Here is an 11,393-nt window from a genome sequence, read left to right on the forward strand (position 1 = left end):
AAACCCTTGGTGGTGGTGATGGTGGTGGTGGTTGGCAGGGCCTACCACCACCAATACCAATACCATCACTACCACTACTATCACCATTGCCGTTCTTTTTCTACGGTGAGGTAGAAACGAATTTTTATGCATTATTTTTTACTCGACACTTTTATAGTTGTTGTTAATGTTGTAGTACTTCTGATGCATCAATCACCCCTACCTATCTTTCTAATGATTTTAGTATTATCTATCTTGATGTAAGTTTTTGGCACCACTAAAACCCTTCTGTAACATCGTTAAGTGTATCATCGTCTGTTCTTTTTTTGTCTATTATATTTGTCTACCTTGTAAGAGTTTGACTCCTCTCTAGTCACAGCGTTTAGCGAACTCTGCGAATTTTTGTCGTTGCACTCGATGGGGGGCTCGTTGCACTTCGGGGGGTGTGTACTTCTAATAAATCTCAGAAGTGGTGGTTGCTCAACCCAACTTCAATCTTTTTTTCTCTTTTGCATAGTCACACAGATCACATTTTATATAATATTCTCTAGGCTACTCTTTAAACATCCTGAGTTGCGTATTTTCAAGTGGAAACTAATCGATGCACTTTTGCATACCCAACTGTATTAATTGACAAATAATTCAATTAAAAAAAATGATCAGCAAATTATCTATCGAATTAGATCGTTCAAAATAAAAATAATTTTAGTTAGCAAAGAGAGAAAGAAAAACGTTTGATAAGTGAAAGTGAAAGTGGTAGATAGAGTAGGTAGAAAAAGGGGTGAGAATCATAGAAAGAGAAAGAAAGAAAGAAAGAAAGAAAGGAAGAGTGAGTGAGTGAGTGAGTGAGTGAGTGAGTGAGTGAGTGAGTGAGTGAGTGAGTGAGTGTGCGAGTGAGTGTGAGGGCCAAGGGATTGATCCAAAGGCAACGTCGGCGCGTTTCCTTCAAGGTTAGCCAAAAGCCCTCGCGGCGTGCTGAGTGGGTCGGCGCGTTGAAAAATCGATAGCTACGAAAGTGAGAGTCTCGGGGCCGTTTCACCCTCCCTTTTTGTTCTTTCCGCTTGGCGTCCTCCCTGTCTCCTCTCTTTCCCTTGCCTTAACCCTCAGTCCTCTTCCTCAGCCCTCTCTCTTTCTTTCCTCCTTATTTTTGCAGTTTGGTTCATTCATATCGTACAAAGAGAGAGGACTATACCATCATCGTCATCATCATCACACAACCATAACTGCTGTTATGCTACATGTGTGCTATCTCTTTCTTTCTTTTTTTACCACGCACGATATCGCCAGCGAGAGAGAAAGATAAAGATAAAGATATCATAAGTGTTGTGTTGTATTCTTATCCCTCTTTCTATCTTTTCTGTTTCGTTTTACTCTTTCATAGGCGCCATAATGACGTGCCTTTTACTCTCCCTCCTAGTTCTTTTTCCTTCCTGTGTTCGTGTGTTATTCTTATTCTTAATTCGTCGTCGTCTTCTTCTTATTATTATTATTTTATTTTATTTTTTTCTACGACCTCATCCTCTCATAACTTCTCTTCCTCTTCAACCATTTACTTCTACTATTAACCGTTTCGTTTTTACTAGGAGACACCACTCTTAGTACTCCTCCTCAGTCTTCTTCTTCTTCTTCTTTTTACAATCGTTTGCCCCTTTTGTGAATTTAAACGATCTCTTTTTCCTTTTTTTGGGGGGTGGGTTTGAGCTTGAGTATACTTTTGAAGTTCAAACGGAACATTCGTCAGTGTTTTAATTTCTTTTTCTTTTTCATTAGAGTGTTTATATTTATTAAACCACCATGTATTACATTTTGGATGATAATAATTGAATATTAATCAAGGCAGCTGATTTTAAATATTCGCGCCTAATTTGTTAGCACATGCGCACTCTTTTATTTTCAAATATTCAAATAAATATGACAATGATCTATATATATATATATATATATATATATATATATATATATATATATATACACGTACCTGAAAAGCAAGCTTATAAATATATAAAATAATATTTTCTTTCATTGTTGTACTTTAAAAGAATGATAATTAAATTTGTTCTTTTTTTTTCTATTTTGCAGCAGCAGCGGGGCCACCACAAATAAAATTCTCGTTAGTAACGTTTCAATTAATATAAGATTAGAGGATTTCGAATCACTTTTATTGAACTACGGACAGGTTCAAGTACTCGAAAAAGTGACATCGCGGGACCCAAATACACTTTCCTACCTTGTCAGCTATGAAACCCCAGAACAGGCACAGCAGTGAGTATACATATATGTATTTTTCAATAATTTCATGGTGAAAATAATTATTTACATGGTTATAACCTTTGGGGACGATAAGCGACTCTCGGTTGCCACGACGTTTCGTTCGGCAGGACGAGTGGCGAGTGAGGGGCGATAATCTGTGTTTTATGCTTTATTTTGTTAACTCTAACTAAAGGGAATGAACTATTGGTACTTGGAAAAGGCTTCCTTAGCTTTTATTTGCCATATTTTATAAACATGTGTAAAGACATTCGACATAATTGGCAAAAATCACCTCGTCCTGGTACCTAAACTGGTTGAAAAAGTTATCGTCCACAAAGGGTTAAATTTACTTCAACGTTGAAACGAATTGTTAATGTTCTAAAATAAAAAGTAACAAGTTTAAAACGTATCACTTATTTATTTTTTTAATTTAAATAGGGCTGTAGCCCAATTAAATGGCTACGATTACGAAGGAACCCCTTTAAAAGTAGAAATGGCTTCGGCAGAAAGCCGAAGAAGAGCGAGGAGTACGCGCACCGGAACAGGGTTTCCTGGAGCGCCAGGGGCCGGGCGTCAAACTGATTTCCCGCTTAGAATTTTGGTACAGTCCGACATGGTCGGAGCCATTATTGGACGACAGGGGACGACAATACGTCATATTACTCAGTCATCAAGAGCAAGAGTTGACGTTCATAGAAAAGACAATGTTGGCTGTGTGGAGAAAGCGATTACTATTTACGGAAATCCCGAAAATTGCACCAATGCGTGCAAAAAGATATTAGAAGTGATGCAGCAAGAAGCTGCAAGCACAAACAAAGGGTAAACTTGATTGATATGATATTTGATAAATTTTCATTGTATTCTTATAAATGAGAGATAAACATTTGATTTTATTCGTTATATTCACAGAGATATAACATTGAAGATTCTTGCCCATAATAACCTAATTGGGCGTATTATCGGCAAAGGCGGTAATACTATAAAAAGAATCATGCAAGACACAGAATCTAAAATTACTGTGAGTAGTATTAATGATATTAACAGTTTTAATTTAGAAAGAATTATTACTGTGAAGGGGACTATAGACAATATGAGCAAAGCAGAAGCTATGATTTCGAGTAAACTGCGGCAGAGCTATGAAAACGACTTGCAAGCTATGGCGGTAAGTTATTTTATTTATTGATAATCATTAAAAACATCAAGAAAATATATCAATAATAAATTATGGTGTCTGCAGCCTCAAACCATGATGTTCCCGGGGCTACATCCCATGGCGATGATGTCCACCGCTGGAATGGGGTACAGTTCCCGCGGAACAGCACTGTACGGGTCTGGACCAACACCATACCCATACACGAGCAATTTACCGTCTTCAGCGGTACCTTCTGGGGAATCCCAGGAGACGACGTTCCTGTATATTCCGAATAGCAGCGTAGGTGCTATTATAGGTACCAAAGGTTCTCACATTAGAAATATTATTAGATTTTCTGGAGCAAGTGTAAAAATTGCTCCCCTAGAGCAAGATAAACCTGCAGATCAACAAACTGAAAGAAAAGTGACCATTGTGGGATCACCTGAATCGCAATGGAAAGTAAGTAGTCATGTTAAACTTTTTCAATATAATTTCGCTTTTCTTCCGTAGCATTGGTTGGCTTCGCGTAACTGGCGTTGGTTTGGTAAAACCATGATCGTCGGTTCGAAACCAACCGTCGGACGGATATTTTCTTAGGTTTTTTATCCTACTCATTTGGGTCTGTGCTGTTTTTTAAACATTAGATCTAGATAAAGTAGGTAGATTAAACAATTATAAAGGGCCCCGTACTGATTAACATAATATACTCTGTGCTTTTCGGTTCCGTATTAAACCCTTTAACATTTTCTTTTCTTTTTTATATTTGAATAAATCTACGTGATTCTCCGTAAGATGGAAATCCTTATTTACTAATGATATTGGAATATTTTTCAGGCACAGTATTTGATCTTTGAGAAGATGCGCGAAGAAGGCTTTGTCGCAGGTACAGAAGATGTGAGACTGACAATTGAAATTTTAGTACCTAGCGCTCAAGTAGGCAGAATCATCGGTAAAGGTGGACAAAATGTAAGAGAATTACAGCGTGCCACTGGAAGTGTCATCAAATTGTCAGAGCAACAAGCTACGCCACCCTCTGCTGATGAAGAAACGACCGTTCATATTACTGGACCATTCTTTTCAGTTCAGGTAGAGATTTATTACCATAAGAATTTCAAAGAAAAAAAAGAAAAAAATCAGTGTCCTGTGATGAACTTCATTGTCAAACAGTGTGAATGTCTCGAATATAATTTATCTTTTCTTTTTCTAGTCTGCTCAAAGAAGGATAAGATCAATGGTCCTTCAATCCGTAGCACCAGGAGGTGCTGGTAGTGCAGCTGCACGTGCTGGTCGTGGTGCCAGTCAAGAAGGGGGTTCCCGTTCCCGACGTGATGGCAGTGCCACGTCCCAACAAGGAGGAACTATCCCAACACCTCAAACTCCTACTTCCTCTCAAGTACAAACAAGTTTGTCGTCACCATCACCTCAACAGCAGCAGCAGTCGCAACAACAACAACCGCAACAGCAACAGCAACCATCGTCACCACAACAATCAACGCCAATTCAGTAACCTCGATATTATGGAGGGTTAAAACAAAATTAAATAGAAGGAATAACAAATTAACTACAACCAACAATATCAACAACCGACAACAACAACAACAACAATTTACAACAAACAATAATCTGATGCTGACTTTAGCAGCCACTCATAAAACTCTTATATAACAAAAAACAAAAGAAACCTACAAATGAACATTGAATTTTGCTCGACGGGGGTAGAGTGGGTCACTCATCGAGAGATGCAACCGTTTACAAATGAACAAAAAAACACTAAGACCTCCCTCTCGCTAAGAGATTGCACTTACCCCCGCTTTTTTCGAGCATAAGAATATTAATGAAAATAGGAAATAGTTTAAGGACTTATAAAAAGAGAATATGATTACATTTTTTTTTTTTTTTTTGAAACAAAGAAAGAAAGAGAGAAAGACGGGTAATTTATTCTATATATATGTATATAAAGAAAAAAATTATTAATTAGGCAAAAATAATGATTGATGATGATGATGATGACGATACTGATAATACGACTTTTAAGATTATAGGAGACCTATACATGAGTTCTCGCGCGATGCACAGAGATATTTAATTGGTCATACGAACAACAAATAATTTATTATTGTCATTTTATCTTTATTTTATTTTTTTTCTTCTTCTCGTCAAAAACTTTACCCAAAAAAAAAAAAAACAAAAAAAAAGGACTAAAAAAAAAAAACCACAAAAAAAAATTAACAAAAAATATCATTCCAATACCAGGAAACTAAAATAATATTATTAATGATACTACTGCTACTCTACTTGATTTTTATTTATTTATTTATTTATTTTTTTTTTTTTTTTTTTTAAGCAACCCCTCTCTCCACCTGCCAACTATCAGAAAGAGCCATCTCCCTACCGATCACAACATACCGTGTTTGGTAGGTTTATATGTTTTTTTTTTTGTTTTTTTTGTCCCCTTCTCCCCTTCGGCTCTTTTTATATATTGTTTATTTGATATTTTGGTTTTGTCAAATGAACACGCGCAGGTGATCAGAGATACAATATTAATACAAGATGATTAATTATATTTTTAGGTGTACATATGATGTTAATAATAATCATAATAATCATAATAATAATTATATTAATAAAAAAAGAAAAGAAGAAGAAGAAGAAGAAGAAAAATACTCTCTCTTTTTCTGTACAAATGAAGAAATTTTCAACAGAATTGATTACAAAATAGAAATAGGTAGTGAGAGAGAGATATATTTATATAAATAGTAATGATAATGATGCTAATAATCATAATAATGATGAAGATGATTATATGATGATAGTAATGATAATAATAATCATGACTATGATGAAAATAATGATGCGATAGAAATTGTAAAAAAAATAAGAATGAAGAAGAAACAAACATATATAGAAATAAGGGAACGAAATTGGGAAAGGTCCTTTTAAACGTGTATGGCGTTTGTTTGATGATGCTGATGATGATGATCTTCATGAGAGTAGAATGCTTTGCTACAGCAGCAAAATAGCATCCTCCATTTAAGCGCTTATTTTTCGTGGTTAGTGCAGATAGATAAAAAAAGGATTCTTGTTGACAATGTACATTTGCATTTACACCCCCTCCCTCTTCCCCCGATAATGGGAGTGTCAACAATCTTCCTCCCTCTCCCAGCTGCACCCTCGAATTACATCCCAATTTTTGTTAACCCACGTTTCTATAATTTCTTCTTCTTCGATATACATAAAAGAAACCCTTTTCAAGGATTACAAAAGAAAAGATAAATTGAAACAGCGCTTTTAAAAAAGAAATACTGAAATTAAGGGGTTACTAAACAGATAAATTAATTTTATTTTTTTTTATGTTGCCTATATCGTTAGAACATTAAGAGTGATTTTTTAAATTATTATTATTTTTTCTTTCTTTATTTGTATACTTATATAATTATTACATTATTAGTTCGTGCACGAATACATATACACACTCAATATACACACACTCACACACACATACACACACAACACATATACACGTACACACTTATACATGCATGCCTTTCTTCAGTTAAAATTCAAAATTCTAAACGAAACAACTCGTGCGAACGTTCTGCTGCCGCACTACCGTTGTGTGTTTAAAAAAAAAAAAAAAAAAAAAAAAACAAAAAAAAACAAAAAAAAAAAAACAAAAAAAATTTGAAAAAAAAAGAAAAAAAATTATGTTCGCATTGTGAAAAAAAAAAAAAAGTTTCGGTTTCGTTTGTAATTACTTTATTTATTTTTTTTTTTGTAATTTTTTTCCTCTCTCTAATATTTGTTCGTCTGGGTATAACCGTTTATTTTATCTCTGCGCATCGCATTAAATAATCAATTTTTAGGTTATGTACGTATAGAAAAAAGAAAAAAAAAGTAAAAAAAAAACATTCATCAACAACAACTGCAACTTGTAAAACTGCAATTGCAATTATAACTAACAACAACGACAACAATTATTACTAACAATAATTACCCGTCTTCTCTTTTCAATAAAGAAGTAAGAGAAACAAACAAACAAAAGGTTTGATGGTGGGAGAAAGATAAGAAGAAGGAGTGGGGGGAGGTCGTTTATTCTATTTGATAAACTAGCGTTGTTTTATGGGAGCAGTTGGGGGAGGGGTGGTAATTGACTAATCGAACAATCAGGGTTAAATGATAAAAAAAAACCACCCCTCTGATGAAATAGAATACGACAATTATTGATAACAATATGATTACATAACAGAAACAACCTTTTTACCTCATTCATTATGGTTAAAGATTTAATATTGATTAAAGTGCAGCGTAATGAGAAAGAGGAGTTTTAAAGGATAATAAGTAAATCAATAAATAATCTAAATAAAAGAATAAACAAAATAATAAATAAATAACTAAATAAATAAATAACTAAATAAATAATTAAATAAATAAATAAATAATTAAATAAATAAATAAATGAAATGAAATGAAATGAAATGAAATGAAATGAAATGAAATGAAGTGTAAAGGAAAGAAAAAGTAATGAAAGATAAAAATAGATGAAAATGTTGAAGACAATGATGGATTATGATGATAGGGAAGATTTAAAACATGAAAGAGAAAAAGAAGAAGAAGAAGAAGTTTAATATTAAAGTTAATAATAATAATATTACAGAGAGAAATAAATATCGATAGATAATGAAAGAAGAAAAGTTAATAGTGACAATTATGCATTATGTTATAACTGTTACTACTTGCTATTATTATTATTATTACTACTACTACTACTACTACTACTATTACTATTCTTACAACTTACCACTACTATTATTATTACTACTGCTATTACTATTACTATTACTACTATTATTACTACTATCACTACCACCATTTAATAATTACTTTTACTAATTACCAATCTGGTAAAAGTTAAAAGATAAAACATAACACAAATGAAAATATAATAGATAGATTATTTTTCAATCTATTTTTTTTTCTTTTTTTTTTTTTCTTTTTTTTTCTTTCTTTCTTTTACTTTTCCTTTCTTCTATGTGTTTCATTTTTTGTATGTTTTTTTTTTTTTTTTTTTTTTTTAAATAAATAAATACATTTAACCCACATATACATACATATACACATGCTATACACTTACGTCAATATTTTCATTAACAAAATAAAATAAGGCATACTGAAAAAAAAAATAATTAAAAGGTTAACTGTTTCTTTTGTTTTTGTTTTTTTTTTTGTTTTTTTGTTTTTCTTTCATCTGTGGAAGAAGAGTGAAAGATAATAAGATTGAAATAATTATTATTAACATTACATTGACAACACATTGACACACTTGATTAATACGAGTGGTAAAACAACACACATACATACACAATCGTTTGATTATTATAAAAACCATTATCAAATACTACAACTATACTACTACCATTCTACTGCTGTTGCTGATGATGATAATTATGATTATGATGATGATGATTATGATGATGATGATGAAGATGATGATGATGATGATGAAGATGATGATGATGATGAAGATGATGATGATGATGAAGATGATGATGATGATGAAGATGATGATGGTGATGATGATGATAATGATAATGATGATATTACTGCTGCTGATGTTTTCTAATGCTTCTTCTTCTTTTTCTCAAGCAGCAGGTATGTGTCTACGTGTGTGATACCCCCACCCCTCGTTAAATAATACCAAAGAACTAATTATGAGATCTTGATTTTTTTCTTTCTCTCTCTCTCTCTCTCTCTCTTTCTCTCTCTCTTTTATATGAATTATCTTCTTTTTTTATTAAATAATAATTTGTCGTATATCAAACAATCTCATTGATTTTTAATAAACTATTCAGGATAATAATACAACAATAATTAAAATAATTATTAATTTAATAATATATATATATTAAATAATTATATTAATAAATTTAATAAATAAATTAAATTATATTAATATTAATTAAATTATATATATATATATAATATATTAATATATATAATATAATATATTATTATATATATAATATAATTAATATATATATATAATATTAATTAAAATATAATTACGTGTATTTGTTTAAGAATGACATTTCTTTTTTGTAATTTTACAAACAATTACGTTCATAAATAAATAAAGAAAGAGAGAAAGAGAGAGAGAGAGAGAGAGGGGGAAAGTAAAAGAAAGAGAGAGAGAGATAGGGAGGGGAGGGATTCACACCGTGATTTTTTTTTTTTTTTTTTTTAAGAAAAATAAAAAACTAAAAAGAAAATGATAAATGAGATATGAGGAGGAATTTTTAACAAAAAAAAAAAAAATTATCTAAGAGATAATAAAGAAATGAAATTAAATTGAAAAAAAAAAAAACAAAAATATCATCGACTGACGTGTGATGAGTGATCATCAAATGGGTTGAAAATCATCGTATGGGGTAACATGAAAAATGACGGAACGAGAGGATTGAAAGAGAAGGATGAAAAATAACAAGATTGAAGACTGTTTATAATAATAATTAATAATAATAATTATTAATAATAATAATAATTAAAATAATATTAATAATAATATTAATAATAATAATAATAATAATAATATTAATAATAATAATAATGAAGAAGAAAAAAATCACCGACGATGGGGCCTCTGATTGAGAAAAAAAAAACAAACAAACAAAAAGAAAAAGAAATGAAAATAAAGAAAAATTATGCACCAATGTGCATCAATGCACTAAATGTGCATGAATGCACTAAATGTGCATAATCAATCATGATGCACTAATTTTTGGCAAAACGAATATGGAAATGATATAAACAAAAAGGAATAATACAAAACTTTGATTATGGAATATTATATCTAATCAAAATAAAATTCTTCCATGAGGAAATTTCGAAGATAAATTGAAGGAGAACGAAAAAGAAGAAGATAAAAAAAAAACAAATATTTAATCTCGTAAAGAAAAACAAAAACAAAATTTGAATGAAAATTTAACGAACCGTCGTTGGTAGGAGAGTTAAATGTTTGCAAAAAATGTTCGGAGAAGAGGTGTTGAAGAATTAAAACGAAAAAAAAAAGAAAAACATACGATTTGAAAATATTAAATTAATAAATATATATATATATATACATATATACATATATATGTGTGTTTGTGTTACGTGCAAGCACGTATTATTTGAATGTCTGCTGCTGCAACTGTTTACGTCTTGTATGTGTGTGTGTGTATGTAGATATATATATTTATATTAATATTTATGTGAAAAATTGAATGCGTTAATTAATCGAATATAATTATTCATTAATGACGTAAGCAAGAAAATAATATGTACGTATATATGTTTTTTATGTACGTATGTAAGTGTACATATGTATAGTAAATGTATATACATGAAATGATATGAAAAATGAAAATAATATCTCCTGCCTGCATATGTATACATATATGTATGTATATATATATGTACAGTAAAAATTGATAAAGTAGAGCAATGAAATTTTGCTAAATGAGAAAGAGGAAAGAGGAAAGAGCAAAGAGGAAAGAGGAAAGAGCAAAGAGAAAGGTCTGGAGAGATAAAGAGAGAAGAATAGTAAAAAAAAAAAAAAGAAAAACATAAGGAAAAACAAGCAACAACAAATCAACAGATACAGAGAGAGAAGAATTTCTAACCTTCGATCTTGGATGTAAAATATTGTGTGAGAGTGTAAGTGTGCTAAAAAATAAAAAAAAAATAAAAATAAAAAAAAAAAAAACCCAAAAACAAAAACAAAAAAAAATACAAAACGTTAAGAAAAGTAATTCTAATAATTTTAATTGATAAGCGATAACATTTACAAAATTATTTCGACTAAATCGAAAATGATGAAAAAAAAAAAAAAAAAAAAAAAACAATGCGATCCAAACAGAAAGAAAGAAAAAGAAAAAAAATCTGAAAAATTCTGTCTAGGCCCTTATAAGAAAAAAAATCATACAAAATGATTTTCCAAAAAAAAAAAAAAAAACGGGGGAAACAAAACAAAAAATATATTTTGGAAAATGACACG

General features: G+C 30.9%; 1 protein-coding gene across 3 annotated transcripts in view; it reads left to right on the forward strand.

Annotated features, from left to right (window-relative positions):
* The window catches only part of Imp (IGF-II mRNA-binding protein), a 119,078-nt gene extending 110,372 nt beyond the window's left edge, over window positions 1–8,706 (forward strand). For all 3 annotated transcript variants that reach the window (XM_089175735.1, XM_089175736.1, XM_015319897.2), the window contains 6 exons: window positions 2,059–2,241; window positions 2,668–3,048; window positions 3,139–3,391; window positions 3,467–3,820; window positions 4,196–4,447; window positions 4,569–8,706. In XM_089175735.1, coding sequence (XP_089031861.1) covers window positions 2,059–2,241; window positions 2,668–3,048; window positions 3,139–3,391; window positions 3,467–3,820; window positions 4,196–4,447; window positions 4,569–4,868 — 1,723 coding nt within the window. In that variant the 3' untranslated portion in view covers window positions 4,869–8,706. The remainder of the gene's footprint in view (window positions 1–2,058; window positions 2,242–2,667; window positions 3,049–3,138; window positions 3,392–3,466; window positions 3,821–4,195; window positions 4,448–4,568) is intronic.
* The last annotated feature ends 2,687 nt before the right edge of the window (window positions 8,707–11,393 follow it).

The sequence above is a fragment of the Polistes dominula genome, unplaced genomic scaffold (genome assembly GCF_049000335.1).
Source record: "Polistes dominula isolate Pdom_NZ unplaced genomic scaffold, Pdom_raw_medaka contig_19, whole genome shotgun sequence".
NCBI classification, from domain to species: Eukaryota; Metazoa; Arthropoda; class Insecta; order Hymenoptera; family Vespidae; genus Polistes; species Polistes dominula.